General features: G+C 40.2%; 2 protein-coding genes across 2 annotated transcripts in view; one reads left to right on the top strand and one right to left on the bottom strand.

The window, feature by feature from the left end:
• pde3b (phosphodiesterase 3B) overlaps positions 1 to 15,288 on the top strand; it is a 44,506-nt gene extending 29,218 nt beyond the window's left edge. Inside the window, exons 2-16 of the mRNA XM_061037468.1 lie at positions 1,026 to 1,076; positions 2,264 to 2,512; positions 3,268 to 3,422; positions 4,450 to 4,550; positions 4,654 to 4,885; positions 4,977 to 5,068; positions 5,677 to 5,840; positions 5,984 to 6,118; positions 7,696 to 7,807; positions 7,990 to 8,103; positions 8,393 to 8,592; positions 10,603 to 10,806; positions 10,960 to 11,121; positions 11,497 to 11,758; positions 12,366 to 15,288. Coding sequence (XP_060893451.1) covers positions 1,026 to 1,076; positions 2,264 to 2,512; positions 3,268 to 3,422; positions 4,450 to 4,550; positions 4,654 to 4,885; positions 4,977 to 5,068; positions 5,677 to 5,840; positions 5,984 to 6,118; positions 7,696 to 7,807; positions 7,990 to 8,103; positions 8,393 to 8,592; positions 10,603 to 10,806; positions 10,960 to 11,121; positions 11,497 to 11,758; positions 12,366 to 12,583 — 2,451 coding nt within the window. The 3' untranslated portion in view covers positions 12,584 to 15,288. The remainder of the gene's footprint in view (positions 1 to 1,025; positions 1,077 to 2,263; positions 2,513 to 3,267; positions 3,423 to 4,449; positions 4,551 to 4,653; positions 4,886 to 4,976; positions 5,069 to 5,676; positions 5,841 to 5,983; positions 6,119 to 7,695; positions 7,808 to 7,989; positions 8,104 to 8,392; positions 8,593 to 10,602; positions 10,807 to 10,959; positions 11,122 to 11,496; positions 11,759 to 12,365) is intronic.
• Positions 15,289 to 17,070: 1,782 nt separating this feature from the next.
• On the bottom strand, positions 17,071 to 20,220 carry LOC132973806 (vitamin D 25-hydroxylase). Its single transcript, XM_061037421.1, has 5 exons — positions 19,870 to 20,220; positions 19,063 to 19,204; positions 18,313 to 18,945; positions 17,825 to 18,154; positions 17,071 to 17,288 (listed from the first exon to the last, which is right to left on the bottom strand). Exons 1-5 carry the CDS (start codon positions 20,104 to 20,106, stop codon positions 17,071 to 17,073), a joined length of 1,560 nt encoding a protein of 519 aa, XP_060893404.1. The 5' UTR covers positions 20,107 to 20,220.
• Between the last annotated feature and the right edge of the window lie 482 nt (positions 20,221 to 20,702).

Genomic DNA, 20,702 nt, shown 5'->3' with positions numbered 1-20,702 from the left:
TTCAACATCTTTTCACATCACAAGCAATTTTTTTTTTTTGCAATATTTAGACCGGATAAGAAGTAAAAAAATTAAAAAATTCTATCATCCAGGGTGTTTGTTTACGTTTATGTTGAGTCTGATAATGTTTGTGGAGCTGCTTCTCACATTGAGGTTCAATCCTGTGTCTCTCCCCCTTGTGGTCTAAGGAAGTAATGCGTTGTGGCTTATGAAAATACATTACCAACCAAGATTTAACATGACCAGCAGCTGCATTTCTCCACATGAAAAAAGCTAAAATAGACCGAAAAACAATTTCCCTTCTGGCTGCTTATGTTATCAAAAATATGTTTCAAGTGTTAAGCTGTAAAAAGAAGTTAAATGTGAATGTCTCAAGAAGATACATGTCATAAAGAGTCACTAAATGAGTATAATAAGACTGTCCCATAAACCTCGTTGATTGTTAGCTTAATCAATTAATTTCTATTTGTTTGAACCAGAGGATTAGGTCATTTCAGGTTCAGCCAGTTAGTGTTACACAACACCCCACAACTTTGACTGTGCACTGCTGTAACGTGTGACAGCTCCTGTTTGGTTACCAACAGATAGCGTGGAAATGCTGTCGATTGACGTAGTTGAGGCCTGATAAGATCTCATACCTCCATTGTAGACGCAGCGCGGTGGTTTTAGTGGTTTGCTTTTCTTCATGTGCTCTCAGTGAAAGGCCTCTATCTGCCGTCTCTCTGGCTGTGTGCGTTTGCATACCTGTAGTAGACATCATGTGGTTCAGGAAAGACTACATTACATTACTACACTGTGTGTGTTTTGATAACAAGCAGAATAGACTTGCAGTGGCTCTGTCCCCTTGTTGCTGACCTGCCTGTGCCCTGCTGAAAAGTCATTAGGCAGTGTGCTGAAAGTGGAGCATAGGTCAAAGAGTGCCCCCTCCTGTGTAAATACATTAAATATTCACTGTTTTGCACAATGACATACACAGTGTTGATGTTGCTCTGACAGTTTGTGTGTCTCTCTTGTGTTTTTTTCAGATGATCCTGTGGGACTGGGATCTGAAACACTGGTACAAACCCCAGTATCAGGTCAGTACTGTGTTTGTTTCTGCTCATATATTTAAAGGTACACATTCAGGTAACACACAGACAATAGATAGTGGTCTCTATTGTCTACCCCAAGAGGCTGAGTATAAGCCTCTTGGGGTACATTCAGTTCTTTCCCTTGGTATTTTTTGTTAGGCAAAATACACATTGTGTAAAACCTGGCATACCATGACCTTGGCATTGTCGTCATGCCACATTTTATCTCAGTCAGACATTCTTTGTCTTGTTTGAACTATTTCTGTAATCTGTCAAAGAATTTAGCTCCCACACACCAAAAATCAGTATTTGTGCCCGTCAAGCACAGGCAGCCGAAACGTCTTTCTTCATGATTCTTGCCCTTAAATAATAATGATGTTCAGAAGTAATATTAACAACCCTTATTTATAGACCACACAAACAGCTGTATGAGTTTTTAAAGTCGTAGAATCAAGACATTATCTGAAATTAAAAACATAGACTTAACAAAGCTTTAAAAAGCATTCAAATGTAAGGGCATCCCAAAAAAAAAGCCTTACAAAGAAGCCAACAGACGCATGGGAAAGAAATATAGAAAATTGAAAACAGTAGTTAAAATGAAACAAGCTCATTCAAATCTGAGATTATAAATAACGTGGCTCAAAATCGTATTCAATTTCACTTTGTTAAAATAATCATTAATAAAAGATTTCACTTTGTTCGTTACCATGTGCTTGTTGTTTCTGTTTCTGTTTCTGTTGTGTAAGCAGGGGTGTCTTATGGGGGAGAAAAGTTAGGAGGACTCTAAGACCCATGAATGTGGTCACTGAAAAAATATAGGCGTTTTATTAAACACGAGTTCATTCTTTTCATTATTTGATTTTATTTTCATGGGGCCCAGCTCCCCTGTGTGAAAGACTCCAGAGGAAGAGAAGGGGGTTTAGGAGACGACAGGAGAGGAGAGAGTTTGGACAGGATTCAGTTTTTTTCAATTGACCTGGTTAATTAAGAGACATCCTGGTTTGCAAAAGAGATTTAGAAAAAGAAGCAAAAACTCAAGCATAGAAGGAATGTTTAGTGATAGCACTATGTAGTTTATTCTGATGTTCATACCACAACACCTCGGCTTCAAACTGCCTTTTGAATTCAGTTTGAGTTTGAATCACACTGTCTCTTGTTTAAACTGCACTCACAGTCACATTTGTATTCATCAGGGTGCTGTGACGGGCAACGGTGTAGATCTTTCAGTCATCAACGAGGCCAGAAACCTGGTGTCAGACCTGCTGATGGACTCGTCTCTGTCGCCACACACCATCTCCTCTCTGCGCAGCGTCTCCAGCCTCATGGGCACGTTTTCAGGCTCCTGCCGCCCCAGGGTCAACCCCTTCACCCCCTTCCCAGGTTTCTACCCCTGTGATGAGGTGGAGGACTCTCTAGAGCGGGGAGAGAGGAAAACCATTAAGGTTAGTGTAAACACTATTCCAGCATCCGTTTTGTAATGAAACATGAAGAGGTGCATGATAGGCCAGTTTAGCTAAAAAGATCCAGTACCGAAAAAGGACCAGAGTAAGAACAACTCAGACTCTTCAAGTGACCTCAGCAGACTCTGGCTTACATTTCCTTCTCAGTAACGATACTAAACTTTTCTGTCCTCCCACAATGTAAGGCGTCATGCAATAATTAGTAAATCAACCAAAAAAAATGTCCCCTGTCTATCAGAGTTCCCAGCATTGAGAACCCCAGCTGGTTTGTTCAGGGATGGGTAATGCTTGAGAAATGTCCAGTGGCATATGACTGATTTGGGCTAATCAGACACTAAGCAAGTAAAGCCGCAGAAATCTGCAGAAAGTTATCACAGCGACAATCATTTTATCTGTCACGATAATCAGAGTGTAATAAACAGAACTCAACATTTCAAATATTTCATTGGCCAGAAGTCGTGCTGCCAGGTGACGTGGCATTGTGCTGTGGTTAAAATTTGAGCCCGGTAAAACACTTTGACCACAAAACACTGTTTCCTTTTGCATCATTTGAATGTACGTAGGCTGTGCATTTTTGATGCTCTACTATTTTAATTTTAGACATGGAAGTAGATAACGAAGCTTGTAACTTCTAGAAGTGATGAATTGTTGGGGAACAGGACCTTCAGTTTTTTGGGGGAGGGGGGTAAAACAAGGATATTGAATGAATGGATATTTCAGATTTTCTTTCCCATCAGGGTTTGAGCAGCAGAAACAGCCTCCCCACCCCTCAACCCCGACGGAGTTCCACCTCCTCCTCCTCCTGCTCTGGACTCCCTCCTCTGGACTCTGCCTCTTCACGATGGGAACGCAACAACAGCAAGAGACCCCACCCTGACCTCAACTTATCCAGGTACCAACACAAGCACCACTGGACACCAAGAAATATTTCAGATACAATCACAGACTTTTCTGGCTGACACCTTCTTTTCAACATTTTTGAGTCATCTAGCCTGGCAATTCTATTAAGATCTAAATAATGTGACATAGCACGGTGCACAGTGACATAAAGGCAATTCTAATTTAGTCAGCCTTGGTGAGTTCTACATAAGCAATGAGTCACCTTCCTTATAAAAATTGTTTAATAAATAGTACCATCGCAGGAGTAACTGGAACAGCTGTATACTTTAGGTCTACAGGTTTATTCAGAGAATCAGGTAAGAAAGGCTGCCTCTGTTTTTCCCTCCTTTTCTAACTAAACATCCATATCAGGATTTAATCTAAAGATAAACTTCCTTCTCATTATTTAGCCTCATGTTTCCTATGCTTTTTTCACAGGCACATTTTTTATAAAAAAAAATCAAAACAATTAAATGAATGAAAAGCAGTGTTTTCTGGCAAATTTGTAAACATATCACAATTGATCAGTAAGTATTCATATTTTTAATTATGAACAACATTTCCTTTCAGCTTGTTATTTAGCTACATATATATTTATTCTACATATATATTTATTCTTTCTCTTTGTTACATTTGTTTTCTGCTAACATCAAAATGAGCTGTAAGCCTGTGTTAGCATTGAGAAAGTGGAAGTAGGATTTGTGGTCAAAGTGTTGTTTCTTTTCACAGTAAAAACAAAATATCTGCATATTATATTGTCAAACAAGGACTTCAAAGCAAAAAGTTGCTTTGGAAATGGGTTGTAGTACCTATATGTTTCCACAGGATGGCAGTAGAAGATTAGTTAATAACATTTTTCAGTCAACCAACATCATGTCCTTTTTGTTAAAGAGGTGTTGGAAGACCAACTTCACAGAGGATAAAGTTACTACTCTTTTTTTTCCACAAGATGAAGCTTAATTTATAACATTGAGAAAGCTTTAATTAAATGATTATTCTTTGTATCTGAGTTATATTTGTGTGTCTGTTTTGTACTTCAGCCAAGGTCTGTCTAATGGGCCAAATGCAAACCTGCTCACCATTCCCAAGCAGAGGTCTTCCTCTGTCACCCTCACCTACCATGCAGGTCCCAGGAGAGCCGGTGAGCATAACCACAACATTCAACTGAAGAAATGCTGGTTTATTTATCATCTTGTTTCAGACTCTCATATTGTTTTGTCCTGTACTCCCTGCCTCCCCTTCAGGTACGTCTCCAAGCCTGAGCCCTGTCACCTCACCAATGCACGGTCCTCTCGCAGTGGGCGCAGGTTCTTCATCGTCCCTTGTCATGCGACCACCTGTAGAGTTTCCAGACACGGCTGACTTCCTGACAAAACCTAGTGTCAACCTGAACCTGCACAAGCCTCTGGGCTACACCCTCAGCTCACCTGATTTCCAACAGTCCTTCCGTAGCTCGGCCTTCCCTCTCTGCACCAGGTGAGACCTCTTTTTGTGCTAGCAGTCATAATAATTGAACCATGCACTGCTTTTGGAGCTTAAGTGCGATTGGCATGTCTATCTATTCTAGCTGTGGCCGTCAGATGCTAAAGGGGGTTTCCAGTGGTGATACAGGGGACACTTATCAACCTTTCTCCAGTGAGGCTCAACGCAGACGCTCAGGTACAGAATCATTACATTTAGTGAACATTATAAAGACTGATGATGAAAATTCTTCAAATGTGCTATAATGTTGGAGTTTGAGGGAGAATCAATTATATTAGCAGTTTTAGGGAGTTAAGGCTGCCCTCTGCTGGACTCAAACGATAATACAAGTTGAAGCAAAACAACGTAGACAGTGCTGGACTGAGAATTACACATCTTTTCTCTCGATCCTATTATATTCTTATTATCAACTTGAAATGTCTAAACTTAAATGTGTTAAAAAAAAAGTAACCTTTTACATTGAAAGAAAACAAGTTTTTCTTAGTTAGCATCAATTGTGACCATGGTAACTGCATTAGTCACTGGGAAGTGGTAATTCTAGTAATTAGAAAAAAATATATTTTTTTAAAACTTGACTCTTTTTCTGATGAATTTACTTCAAAAGCAGGTAATACAGTTGAAGGACAATGCACTGCCAATCAAGAAATACACTATTTTTATTTCTTCTTTACTTTTTACGTTAGCTGGCGTCCCGTTTGCAAATAAAAAAAGGTGTGTGTTTGTATCTGTGTGTGTGTGTGTCAATATGCTCATTGACATATATTCACTTTTGTCTGAATATTTAGCAGGTGAAGGGCTGGAATTCACAGGAGAGCCTCTGATCAGGGAGGAGAGCGTGGAGGCTGACATGTCTGTGGATGGGACACCAGATGCCGCAGGGAACCAGGGTCAGGCAAAAGAGGAGCAGGGGAAGAGCCCCAGCAAAGAGCAGCAGACTCAGGAATCAGAGGTCTGCTTCAAATTACAATATGAAAATCTGCTCCCTTCGTTATGCTGGATAGTCTTTGATTTTCATTTTCAGAGCATTCTTTTTCCATGGAAACATGATCGGTGCTGCTAATCAACTACTTTTGCATTTCTGATTGTGTCCAGGGTGAGCAGGAGTTCAGACTAGATCCGATGCTGGAGGACCACAAGGCTGTCATGGAGAGGATGAACACGTGGAACTTCCAGATCTTTGACCTGGTGGACAGAACAGGAGGGAAGACAGGAAGGATACTCAGCTATGTAAGAACAACCTCCAACCGACCATCTCCTTTAACTCTGCTAATATGTGTTTTAATCAGCCAGTCTGTAAGCTCCTGATAATAAGAACAAACTTAAACAAGTCGGATATAATGATCATTCCAGGCTTGGGGCCTATAAATCAAAATATAATATGCTATATAAGTGCTCCTTAGTTTAAAAAAAAAGATTGATGAAGATTGATATGAACAGAAAAATATCCCTGTTGTTAGAATGCAAACAGAAAACAGGTTGAAGTCGTGGACTTGCATTAAAAAACATCAGCGGTCACATTCATGAACGTTGCGTATGCACAAAACGGGGCCTTTTTACTGACAGATCCACATCATCATAATCATTCAAACCTGCAGCTTCAATGAATACGTGTGCATGAAGTAAGCCGTTTTCCATAAGTAACTTTCAATATGAAAAGTTGTCAGAGTAAAAACCAAATATAAAGTCTGCTATACAGTACTTCATCAGCACTGTCTCACTTACATTCCCCCGGAGCGCAGAGGACTGTCGACTAACATGATCACTGATGTAGAGATCCAAAGTAGACTAACACTAAACAATAGCTCCATCAGAGCAAGTAATACATTCCAATAGCGTGCATTGATCAATTGATTTTTAGTTTTAATAAATGTTACTGAGCTGTCAGATTCACAGAGCGCACAGAGAAAAGGCGTTTTTACCCTCTCGTTACTCAGCACATCTTCATTACGTTCACGTATTAATTGTGTAAATGAATAAAGTGTGGAAACTAAGTTGGGGCATCTCTCTTCTGATCACTAGGACTGTATGTGCTCATAATTAGTCACAGTGCAGACAGAGTTTGCCACAATCGAATGTGCCAACAACTAAAAGTTGTTCGTTGATCAAACTTCGGATTAGTAAAATGGTAAAGTGAGGGAGACTGCTGACTGACGTGAGTACTCGCACAAGGTTTATTTTCTTCGTCTTGCTTCCAGTTGTCGTCGTGATCCAGCGCTGGAAACCTTTGAAGGCGCGTTTGTATGCATTTTCATTCATGAGGTGCTTTGCGTTGACCATTTAAGGTTGAATGTGGGTGTGTAGAAGGCAGAATATGGAGGCTAATCCACGTGCGCACATTTCCAGGAGGGTCGTGATTTACGAAGGGAAAGTTGCGTGCAAGCACTGTTTTATGAATCTGAAATATTGTTGGGCGCACGCCATTTCCTGATTTTGGGCCCACTGGATTCTACGCACTGTTTTATAAACGAGACCCCAGACGTGTTCATGAAAAGTGTCGCGCAACAGATTTACAGGATTGGATAAAACAGATCGGGTTCATTAAAAAACAACTTTAACTTTAAATTCAGTTGAGTTTATGTTTTTGACTATATTCAGGAGAATCTGTCCTTTTTACATAAATCTTTTTTTAAATCACATCTCAGTATTTTAACACAAAGGGACTTCCTTGTTGCAAAATGATGCTCAAAGTCTTTTTGATGTCTGTCTTAATGATCTATTTAGTGTTCATGTTCCATCATGTGAGTGACGACGCCGGTTGCTGTTCTGATTTGTGCTTCATTAAAAGCTGGCTGGTGTTTCCTCAGGTGACATACACGCTTTTCCAGGACACGTGTCTGTTTGAGATTTTCAAGATCCCAGTGAGGGAGTTCATGACATACTTCTGTGCTCTGGAAAATGGCTACAGGGACATTCCCTGTGAGTGTTTTTTTTGTCTCATATTATATCATATTATGTATGTGATGTATTTTTTTTTTTTTTTTTTAAATGTATGGATGAGTTATCGTGTGACTAAGGATAGATGTATCTCATCTCACAAATGATTGTTGGTGTACACAGCAAAATAGACTAATTAAACCTATTGTTGATTTTATACACAGATCATAATCGAGTCCATGCTACTGATGTGCTCCATGCTGTCTGGTACCTGACCACTCGACCAATCCCTGGGTTCCAGCAGATTCATAGTGAGCATGTGACTGGTAGTGATACAGGTGGGATGCTATTCACAAAATATATTCCTGATTTAGATGACTTCATGTTTGCCTCCTGAGAATCAAATTCTGCATTACTAGAATATCTGAAAGAAAAAAATCTCCCTTCTTACTTGGTAAAAGTGGGTTAAATAATGTTTTAGGCCTGTAAGAACATAATCATTTGAATTGAGGTATACATATTTAATGAGTGTTGGACCAATCATTCTATAAGCATCCGTCATGGTGCAGACATGATTTTTTTTTATCATTGTGATCCTTATTGAAATCCATCGTGTCTTTCTTTTAGACTCGGACAGCGGGATTTCTCCAGGCAGGATATCCTACGCATCCTCCAAAAGCTCATCCATTTCTGATGACAGCTACGGCTGCCTGGCCTGGAACATACCCGCCCTCGAGTTGATGGCCCTTTATGTAGCAGCTGCAATGCACGACTATGACCATCCCGGTCGCACCAATGCCTTTCTAGTAGCCACTAATGCACCTCAGGTAACATGCAGTGTCTAATGCTTTTGACAACTTGTTTAAACTCATAAACACACTCATTTTAGATATTTGATGTTCACTGTTTAGGTTTACAACTGTCAGTGTGAAGAGATAGTTTAAGTAAAAGAAGAGTTAGCCTCACCATGCGTGAGATTATTTTGCACTGTTTCTGACCCTCCCAGTCAGGATACATATGCAGTAAGTTGATAACATCGTGAACATGTGTCCCAGGGTTTAGCGTACACATGGCCACTGGCCAATGGCATGATGTCGCTCACCTGTGTCAACTTTGCTTTCAACCTTTTCAAAGTTCTCTTTTTTTTCATGGTTCAGGTAATTGTTTATACGTGGTTTGTAACCTTGCTCTTTCCAGACCAACAGGGAAAGGACAAATATATCATCAGTGTTGTTGTTTTTTGCCCCAGAGACAATTATTTTATACAAACACAACATCACACATGTACCGTCTTTCTGAACCTGGAGACACGCTGCACACTTAAACAGTGTGTGATGACTGCCTAGCTAAACTGCCGGGGCCCACGCTGTAACTGTGTCCACACAGAACGGGTGTCAGCTTTGATCATGGCAATATAATCGATTGTTTCACATTCTTTCTTTGTACTTTATACTTTTGTGTTTAGCTAAGATACAATTCTGGATATGAAAGGATGTGATCAAATATTCCGACAAAGAAGTTGAAACTTAAGTGAAAGGTGTAATATACTGGTATCAGATCATTTTCTCACTCTATTTTTTTTTTTACCAAGAACTGCAGGCAGCTAGCTAGAACAATAGTTGTGCTTTCTATTCTCTAGATGTGTAGATAACTGCAGCCCTGCTCATGGTGACTGTGGGTCTGCTCTAGCCTTTTAACATATTCACGAAGATGACAAGCAAGACGCTCCCTGAGTGACATGTGCTACTCAGGCTTTCAGTGTGGATCTGGTGTTAGTGGTCCCAGGTGGGTGCTGCATATGTGGCCACAAGGACAGAGACACCAGGACCTTTCACCCCTTATAGTTATCAGAGTGTAACCCACACATACACCCACATAACAAATAGCTTCATGTGCTGTTTTTTCATTGAGTCTTTTTTTATTCACTCATTTTATTTAGTTTGTTTTGACAGACCTCTGAATGACTCTCCCCCTTCACATTTTATTTGTCCATCTAAAAACAGTTTTCTGTCCTCCTGTATTAACACTGTCTCACAGAAACTCTTGATCTGAAGTTTTACTGTTAATCTTTATCTGTCGAGTCAACATTTCCCTTGCATTACTTTTTATTGCATCCCTCAAGCAAAGATATGCTATACATATCTCTTTTCAGAATCATCATCATGAGTCATTTCACTAAAGATTATATTTTATATGACAGCTGAGGATAGGCAGAAAATGTGAGGAGAGAGAGTGGACGATGAAAAGCTCTAAATGGTGTCAGGACGGGGAGTCGAAGCTGCGACCAGAGCAACGAGGACTATACAGATGTATAAGGGGCGCCTGCGCTACCAACTGAGCTAAACTAGCGACACATAATATGTTATTTCTACCAACTGTCACCTGGCCAGTTTACCCCATGGTCAGTCCCAGAGAGGTGGTGAAAAGGTAAACTACATGCCCCAGTTTAAATATTGTATTTTCACAACATGACCAGCGATAGCACTCACGCTGTCTGGGTTTTGTCCCGTTCCCAGGAAAGTGGTTAAAAGAAAGGAGAGGGAACCCTGAACCTATTGATTTCTCATGATGTTGACAACCACCATGTCTGTAAAGTGGATCCTTTAAGCCTTTCTTGGTATCTAATGTGTCCCTGTAACTGCTTTTAACCCTGCTCTCCTTCAGCTATACTAGGTTATGAAAGAAGGGTAACAGGCTCAGCAAATTCCCTCAAGTCGTTTTCATTTATTCAGAGAGCTTTGTTGCTCCATTCAAATTTGTATTATGTAAGAAAATGTGATGTTGACATTTAAAGGGAAATTTCAAAATATACTCTTGATTTTTTTTCTGCACTATAGGCAGTACTGTACAACGACAGGTCGGTGCTAGAGAACCACCACGCTGCGTCCGCCTGGAGCCTCTACCTGTCCCGGCCGGAGTTTAACTTCCTGGTCAACCTGGACCACGTGGAGTTCAAGCGTTTCCGCTTCCTTGTCATCGAGGCCATACTGGCCACAGACCTCAAGAAGCACTTTGACTTCCTGGCTGAGTTCAATGCTAAGGTCTGAAATGGTGAAATCTTAACAGTTTGCTGAGTTATATCAGAAAAGACCCCAATCTATTTATTGATCTAAAAAAAAATGTACGAAGCATAAAGGATGCAGGACAAATCAGTTGACCAGTTGTGTAAAGCATTGAGCTTTGTTTGTTAACAGGTGAATGATGTGAACAGTCCAGGAATTGATTGGACCAATGAGAATGACCGACTGCTGGTGTGCCAAGTCTGTATCAAGCTGGCAGACATCAATGGACCGGCCAAAGTTCGCGACCTGCACCTCAAGTGGACAGAAGGCATCGTCAATGAGTTTTATGAGCAGGTACAGACCGATGCTGCAGAGTGAATTCAATTAACACAAGCCATTTAGATATATCTCTATACTCCGTTTAACTTATGTAAGACTTAAGCAAATACAATACCTTATATAAGAGTGTTTACCCTTTTTTGTACCCGAAAGAACTCCTTTTTACAAGACAGACAGTCACATAACTGACACGTTTAAATCCTATCCATCCTTCTGACAACCCCTTCTTATCTAAACGTCAAGGTTCACATAAAACAAACAAAGAAATATACAAAAAGAAAAAACAGGAAAGAACACAAAGACTACTGCTGTGTTCATGTAGTTCGAGTCACAGCTCCTTACTAAATATCTGCGTCTGTTTTAAACTATAATCTTGTTTCTATTTTTTAGGGAGATGAGGAAGCTCAGTTGGGATTACCCATCAGCCCCTTCATGGACCGCTCATCCCCACAGCTGGCAAAGCTACAGGAATCCTTCATCACTCATATCGTCGGACCACTTTGTAACTCATACGATGCTGCTGGACTTCTTCCTGGCCACTGGATTAAGGAAGAAGGATCAGATGACGATGACGAGGAGGGACAGGTGGACTCAGACGACACAGAGGAAGATGAAGAGGAGGATGATGAAATGGAAGACGAGCTGGCACCAAGTAAGATTTTAACAGCTCGTCCCTGTAAAGTGTACCATCCAAGTCAACCATTGACTTGATTCCTCTTTTCCAAAATTTTAGTTTATACAAAAATAATGTAGATTATAGCTACTACTAGTCACTGCTGTTTCAGAGCAGCAAAAGAGATCAGTGCACTGCTAGCAGAGAGTGTAAGGTCAGTCAAAGTTAAATTATATAATATAAACTGGAAGGAACACAAAATGTCACGTTTAAAAAAAGAAAACAGGGTTTCCTTGATTATTATTGGCTAATGTTCGCTTAGCTTGTCTCTGGATACTCATCTTATGTTTTAAGATTTAGATTAGTTCTTTGTATTGAATCATCCCATACTAAAAACATTGTAATTATGTCACTACCATACAGGACTTCTTGTTATAACTCACAGCTGTTAGATTATGCTCTACTTTTTATTGAAAACAAACGTTTATTGTCCTATAATATTAAGGACTGCTTGGTTTAAGCCAATCCACAAGTCTAGCTATTAGAATCTGTATTTGGAAGGAATAAACAGTAACATCTCTTGATCACACTTCACATATTATATCTAGACTTTCTGAAACATGCCTTTGTGTTTAATCTATTACAGAAAGGAGGAAGAAGCGCCGCAGGTTGTTCTGCAGCATCATGCAGCACCTGACAGAGAACCACAAGGTGTGGAAGAAGACTATCGAGGAGGAGGAGAAGAGCAGCAAAGAGCTTGGCAAACAGCAGCAGTCGGACAGCCTGCCGGCCAGCCTGCCCACCTCCCCGTCAGACGACATCCAGGTGATCCAGGAGGAGGAGGAGGGAGAGGAGCGGCAGTAGCATATGGACGAAGGAAAGAGCAGAGATGAGTGAAAAAGAAGAGGAGAGGCAGTATAAAGACACATGTCCCTCAACCACCTGCCTTTTGACAACACAGACATTGCATACAGTTGACAAATGCACATAAAATACAGTTTGGTCCCTCTGTCTATCTCTTTCAAAGACACACACACACATATATACACATGAACATTGAAAGATTCACTGTGCAGACACTCAGATGCTTTCGCAGTCACATTGTTTTTTTGGAGAAACAAAAAGGCCTTACTACTGTGAGCGGATCCTTGCTGCATCAGTGGGAGCCCAACTCCTATGCACTTTTACCCCGTGGAGAATCGAGTGCACGCAGTCAAAAAAAAAAAAAAACGGGAGGAAAAAAGCACCAGAACTGAGAAGATAAGGTGCAGAAGTAGAGTTTGGATGGGGTCCGACAAAATGCCCTCCACGGTGACCTGGCTGTGATGCTGCCTTGAATGCAAAGCGCTTACACCTCCCTTAGGTACAGAAACGATTCTATTTTTAAAAAAAACGAGAGGTAGAGGAAAATGAATGAAGCAAGCAACATGAAGTGATTGATACCCTTTACCAAAGTGAACAGTTCAAACATGGGAAGACAAGAGACTGAGATTGTTTCAGCCTCAATGTCAGGTATATTTTTGGATTATATATACACATATATATATAGATATATATATCTATATATATATCTCAAATGTGCCTGTCTGAACCTTAACTGAGTCTATATAGGCCCAGAGCCTAGGCTTGTGTAGTTCTCTCTCCTTGCTGGTGACACAAAACACTGTATAAGACTCAGTCACAGAGACATTATTGAAATGTTGACTGATAAATAGCATTATATTTGCATCATTTTTGATGCTTTTACTCATGTGTACCACCCATTTTCCTTTCCTTTAACTGCCCTCGCTTCATTTTTATTGAGTGTGTGAATAATTTTGGGGCAGAAATGTGATAGAGAAAATGAGTAGGGAGAAAGAGAGCACATTTTTTTTTAATTATTTCCGTGTGTAATTTGTGTGTATGTCTTATGTGTCCTTTCAGTAATGGTTGGCTTCTAATAAGCAAAATTGTCCTCTGGTGTTTAACATGTTTCATTCAGATCAGGAGTGCTGTTCCATTGAATGGAATCTTCATTTTCCTTTTTCTTTTTCTAAGTATTTTTTTAAAGGTTACTCAGGATATCACACAGAGTTGAATAATTAATTTTTGCAAGATTTTGTGTCAATATGAAATACACATAAAAAGAAAATTAAAATCTGAGTGACTGAAGCAGTTTGTAATCTCTTGATGACCAACGTGACTACAAACAAAAATTCAAACAACTGAAATCCTTTGTGACGGAGGATCTTACAGTATGTGTCGTCTCGTGGCCCTTCAGACACTTGTTTGCATAACCTTTTTACAACCTCACTGGAGAAAAGCTTCTATTGATTGTCAGCAGACTGCAAACGTTGCTCCTGCAGCAACTCATTGTACACGTTTGCAGTTCTTTAACAGTATATTAAGTAACTTTTTAACAAACAGTACTTTGGCTACTCTTCTGTGTTTCAGACAGCAGACAAACATGGATTTTTAGACACATTTAAAGCTCACCCGACTTTCTTTTTCCTCTTCTTTTTTTTTTTGAATGCCAAACCCATACCTCGGCCAGTTTGTAAAGAAGGGATCCAGGGTTTCATTTCACTTTGGTTTTTGTTTGTATATTATGATGTGCCACAAGGCAGATTCAAAAACTACTACTTCTATTTTTGTCTCCAAAAACTCTTGGCATTCCACTAGAATAAGATGTTTTTTTAAAGGGAAGCAGAGTTGTTGCCTAGCTCCTTAATCACCTTATCAAAAAAATAAAAATCTGGAGTTATATTTAAAAAAAAAAAAATAGATACAGGTGTGCACATTTTAATACCAAACAAGTGTTTAGCCGCTGTACAAAAGAGTATGTGCATATAAATATATATTTTTTAAATAATCAAATGAATGCATCTTTTTTCTACACGCAGCTGACATATTGTACATTGAGATCCTGTAATAACTGTTGTGTTTGCAGAGTTTTTATCTACTTCTATTTACAGGTGTAGAAATGTGGGGTTTGGTGTTTTCGATTTAAGTTTTCCACTTGGTTTCAGCGTCTCCTTGTTCTGTATCATAACCACTCTTGTATTCTTCATCCTCTATCTCTTTATCACTGTTGTCTCATTCGAACCCAACTAGTGCCAAACTTTACCTACATACAGTGATCTCTGGGCTATGATATGCTGATAGGCTAACTTTTCTCTGGGCTCCAGTACTGTTCATGCAAAGAGAAACACTTTGGGTCAAATACTCCACCAGGCTCAAAGTGGCAGCGACAGTGGAGAGAGTCAGAGCCATGTACATTCTGACAGCTCCATCGTTAGTTTCTCCACGTGGACCCATGCTGGATCATAAAGTCTTGGTAGCTCCCCACCCGACATATTCTGGCTCATTAAGTTGTAAAAGTCTGTTGGCTTGTCACTGTGCTGTCTTTCAAACCACAGTGTTCTCTGATGATTGTGCCATAAATAAATCTATGAATGGTTGTTACCCATATGTAGCATCAATATACGTACATTTGTCTAATGTAACCATTCACCCTTATCTACGTTGTGGGGAATCAGATTTTTTTTTGTGTTTATTTATAGCTGTCATAAAACACCATTCCTAAAGTATGACAACTTCTCATTGATTTTTATTGGTGTGTCTGTCGTTGAAAAATCGCAATATGGTTATATAACACTGCCTTCTTTTTTTTTTTTTATCCATGCCAGCCCAAATAAACAGAGGGTAACATTTTAACTACAAACACAGCTATTGCAAACCTTTAGACGTGTTTTCACTTACAAGCCTGATTAGACCTCCTCTGTGTTAAACTATGGACGATTGATACCTCCTTCACTCTGTATGTTGTTGGACTTTTTAGGGGTTGAAATCTTACTCTGATCATTTATATAAGGCATGTGCGTATGTCCACCTAACCTAACCTCTAAATCATTTTAATGAACAATCATGCTATCTGTTATGTGCCTCTAAACTGAATGTGCCCCCCCATACACACAACACCTTACAGCTTATTGTTTTGGGTTTAAGGCCCTCAACTTCCTTTCTGTTCCATGTCTAGCACCTAACAGCTGATACACAAAGTTAGCAACTTGCATGCTGCAATAGTGGAGCATACAGTGAGTACAGAGCCATATATTTCCCTCAGGAGTTGGAGGAGAGGAAAACAGAGCCAAAAAGAAAAGAGAGTTAGTTTGCCTAAAACCCAATTAAATAATCTCAAATGAACAAAATAAAACCCAAACATCGAGATCAATCAGAGTGTAATCTTTGCCAGGAAAGCTGAACATTCAGCCTGTGCGTCATTATATTAATCTGTGTATAAGGTAGCTGCTAATGTATTGAACCGTCAATTGTATTTCTCTGCTGAGTGGAGACATAAAGGGGGAGAGTAAACTTAGAACTTGGATGAGAAATGGCTTCTTTCCAGCTTCATAACCTGTTCAAAGGTTTATAAAGTTTTAGTGCACCAGTACAGTGACATAATCTGGGATGGTGGTAAATGTAAGATTTCTGTACAATTCATAGTCTGCTTTAATCTGTTAGTAGATACAAAAGACAAGGTGTGTTTATAATATCTTAAGAAATACTTTATGAATACACAAAAAAATCATTACAGTACATTATTTTTTCTTTTCTTTAAAAAAAAGGACAAACAAACATTAACATCAAACACAAATGTCGTACTTTGTTAGTACTGATAAGCACCATTTAGCAGAAACCAGTTGCAAAGTCAGTTTCTAGAAATCCAGGATGGGGTGCATTTGCTTTCCAAGAGATAGAGTTTCCATCAAGTGCGATCCCTGGAGAAGGGGTCAGAGTCAGTCCAGGTGACGTAAATCTTGGCCCGTGTCCAACTCCAACACAGAGTGTTCAGAACTTTCTTGGAAAGTCTGTTAGTCCCGTTTCGACCCACACGTACAAGCCCGTGGTGTCATCTGTCTGACCTGAAGCTGTCCTGAGAAGGCAGAGCTATGAACCATCATGGATGTACTTACTATCAATCATTGACATACCTAACCCGTGGCTACCGCACCAAGGTTCATAGACATTTCATTTTCTGGGCTCAGAGCAACTCTGAGAACTAAATCAATAGCTTACTCGTGTTCCCAGGGTGCACTTGCAACACAGTCTTATCACATCTCCTGATGCTTAAAAGTATTGTGCAAAAATGCATATTGCTCAGTAAAGGGATTTGATACCTATTGAATAACAATGTAAAGAGCTACTTTTTTCACTGGAAGTCCTTTGGAGAAACTGTAGCGCACAAGAACTGGACGCTGCAGTCAAGAGTGATACAGTTTCATGCACATGTATCATGTGGTTGCATTTCTGTGCAAAATGTTATAATTCTGGCTTGAACAGCTGAACATGCTGAAATAAATTCCTGTTTGCTACTTAGAATAAGGAGTGTATCCTGAACAGGGACTTTTCTGCTGCCTGCGGATGGCACAGACGGAGTACGGTTTAGGCTGCAGCGTCATGCCAAGTTTGGGAGTGACAGTAGGAACGGTTCCTGGAGGAAACTGGAGATGAAACCTCTGCAACAAAGTGGTGAAAAAGAGGAACATCTCCATCCTGGCAAGCTGTTCACCCAAGCACTGACGCCGCCCTGAAAAAAAAGACAGTTCTTTGAATTAGACTCTTACACGCACACACACACACACACAGCCACAACATCTGGCTACTGTGTTCAAGTCTGAGGATTGTGGGTTCTTAAGATATATATATATATATAAAAGAACAAGAACTTCTTATAACATAACCCTTAAGGGAACTTGACCAAAATTACATGTAGGAGAGGCAAAGTCATTTATCATATCTATGAAAGTTTTTATTTTAAGCTTAGTTATTTTTTTTACACTGTTACTCCTATGAAAAATCAACAGTGTTAAATGCCGTAAAGCAAACGTTGGCCTTAAATATTTTTACATCTTAATCTTCAAAATGTTGGTTAGGAACTTATGCAAGTTTTACATTTTAGTATTTTAACTGAGGGGTTAGCACCGACAAAAATAAACCAAAACGACTGAATTCAGTTTCTATATTTGAAATTACATTTGTGGGAAAATTGAACGTCACTCGGCGGCACAATAGTTGAAACTGTGATTGCTTTAGAGAATTTGAGAGAAAGACAAAGAGACTAACCTATGGAGAATGGTAAGAAGGCCTCACGCCTCACAAAGTGGCCATTGCTATCCAGGAACCTCTGTGGCAAGAAGACACCTGGATCTGTCCAGTACTTCTCATCAAAGTGCACAGAGTAGAGGTTTGTAATCACCATGGTGCCTTTGGGTATTGTGTATCCATTGACTTTTGCATCCTGAGAGGTTGCACGGAAAATACCCAGCGGTACAATGTTGCAGAAGCGAAGGACCTCATGCAGAACTGCTTCCACGTACGGCATCTTCTGTTTGTCCTCTAAGGTGGGTGCCCTCCCATTGGCCAGCACGCTGTCAATCTCCATATGCACCCTCTCTTTTGAGGAGAAAACAGACACTATCAGAAACGTATTCATGTGTAGGATTACAACATCTTTGCATTTATATAGCAAACTGATGTATATCAACTTTTGTCATGGTCGCATTAGAGGTAAAATGTTCACATTGCAGGAAAATGTTCCCACTTAAACTGACCTTGTATGTTGGGGTAAAGGGCCATATAGAGCATGGCCCAGCGCAGAGTGTTAGTCGTGGTCTCCGTGCCAGCTATAATGAGCTCCCCCACTGAATAGATGAGGTTCTCATAGGAGAAAGAGCAACTGGGGTCACCTACATTCTGCTCCAACTCATCCAAATAGGCATCGACGTAGTGGCGAGGCGCATGCGGCACCCTGCCCTGAGAAAAACCCTTGATGACCTCGAGTAAGAAGTCATACACCTCAGCAGCATTGCGGAACAGCTTCTGGTGCTTCCCAAACGGCAAATACTCAATCCAAGGGAATGCATTGTAAAGAAGGGCCCAGCCACTAACAGCTAGCTCCACGTTCTCACTGAATATCTCAATCATGTGCTGGAAGTTGCGGTCGTCATAAGTGAAACGCTGTCCAAAAATGATCAGGTTGGTGACGTTCGACACAGCATTGGTCACCAGGTGCTTAGGATTGAAGGGCTTTCCCTTGTGTTCGTCAATGGCATCGACAAAGAACATGCTCTCCTCTGAGATCTTCCTCTCAAACTGTCTCTGGCCACTGCCAAAGTATCGGAAAGAGTTGCAAGCCAGTTTACGGTGTTCTATCCAGCCTTTGCCATATTTACAATTGAGAAGTCCTTTGAGGAGAAAGTGAAAAAGGAGTAAAAATTAATTTTTATTTCAACTGTAACTCCATTTAAGACAGTGGTTTTCAAAAAAAAAGTGTGAATAGTAATCTTATTACATCATCTTACCGCCCATTTTTGTCATTTTCTTGAACAAAGGCAGAGATGGGCGATCAGCAAACACGTCACTCTGATGGTAAAGGCATTCCCTCACACAGTCATATCCATTTAATACCACAGTCAAGATGCCTCCAAGGTCTATACTGAAAATCTGAAAGATACAGAACACAACATGAGCCCTGTTCTGCTTCTGAACATTTTCTTTGCAATTTAAAACCTGTCAAAGAATATGTAGATCTGCAACCAAATGGCAACATTTTTCTTGTGATGCCTTTTTTTAGGCAGAAAACTAAAGATGAGGTCAACTTCCCTGATATTTCACAGTACACTGAGAGGATGAACCCACACACTGGCCCTTTGTAAGATGAACTTTCCATCTAAAGAGATATCTAGCTCTGCTCCTAAATTGGGTTAAACTTTTTTTTTTTTTAATGACTTAAATGCTTTGCCACACAAAAAATGTGTTTTTAACACACTTGCATTTTGTTAAGCCACACAATTGTCCAAGTTTTCTACTCCAAGCGAATCCTTCACACCGCCAAATGCTAGGGCGAGTCTCTTTTGTTCGTTTCATAACTTTTTCCCAGTGTGTGTGTGTGTGTGTGTGTGTGTGTGTGTGTGTGTGTGTGTGTGTGTGTGTGTGTGTGTGTGTGTGTGCGCGCGCGTGTGCGTGTGCGTGCATGTGTGTGTAGTGAGAGTCTAACATTTTTGCGCACGGTGATGCCCGACATCACAGTCTGCGGAGCACTCGCTGAGAAAAAGAATTGCAGTCATAAAGAGTCTAACGCTTTATAGGCTGCGTGTGAGTTACTGTACCTGTCCATGAACTTCACTCTGCTTCTTGAGGAAGACGTGCGGCTCGGTGGCTAGAGACATAATGTTTCCTATCACAGGGATGGGTGATGGACCAGGAGGAAAGCCCGGGGGTCTTCTTTGCTTGACGAGTTGGCGAACCAGCAGGAAGGCGAGGAGGGCGACAGTCAAGCAGACCACACCGAGCAGAGCCTGCACGCATGACACCGGCATTAGAGACGGAGCTTTAATAGAAACCATCTTTTCAAACCCCGGTTCTTCGCTGCTGGACTAGCCCTGCTGACTTCGGCTTCTCCTCAGAGTAACTGAAGCACATATGTATCATCTTGCACATTTCTATCCCCCGCCTCTAAGGCGAAGATTGGCCAGAAAGTCAGAGTCAGCTGTTGGTGAACTTTGTTCTGCTCTTGATCAATAATCCGGATCATTTAGTAAAATATTGGATTAGGATTTTCGCTGCTTTTGTTCCACATAGGGTGCAATAAAGCATTTAAAAGTCTTTAGTTAATCAAAAGTTGTAAAATGCTGTCTAGTTTAAGTTGTAAAGATTACTTTAAAATATCGATTTGCTCTAACAAACCATCAGACATGCACTTTTATGCATGAATAACACTTGCACAGAAAGTGTTTAACATCAATCATTCAATTATGTAATTATAAATAAGCAAATTAGAGTATGGGAGACTGGGGTCAACAGAACCAATAGCCCCCTGAACAATTAATTGTTTTGAGACTTTTTGAAACTTTTCAGTCAGAATAACTACCAGATTGGAGGGTTATTTCCTAATAAGAAGGAAGCCATTGCAGGAAATATAAAAAGTGGTAGAAATAAATAT

Source organism: Labrus mixtus, chromosome 1, assembly GCF_963584025.1.
Source record: "Labrus mixtus chromosome 1, fLabMix1.1, whole genome shotgun sequence".
Taxonomy (NCBI): domain Eukaryota; kingdom Metazoa; phylum Chordata; class Actinopteri; order Labriformes; family Labridae; genus Labrus; species Labrus mixtus.
Note: the sequence above shows the minus strand (reverse complement) of the source record. Positions and strands in the feature narration are given on the sequence as shown.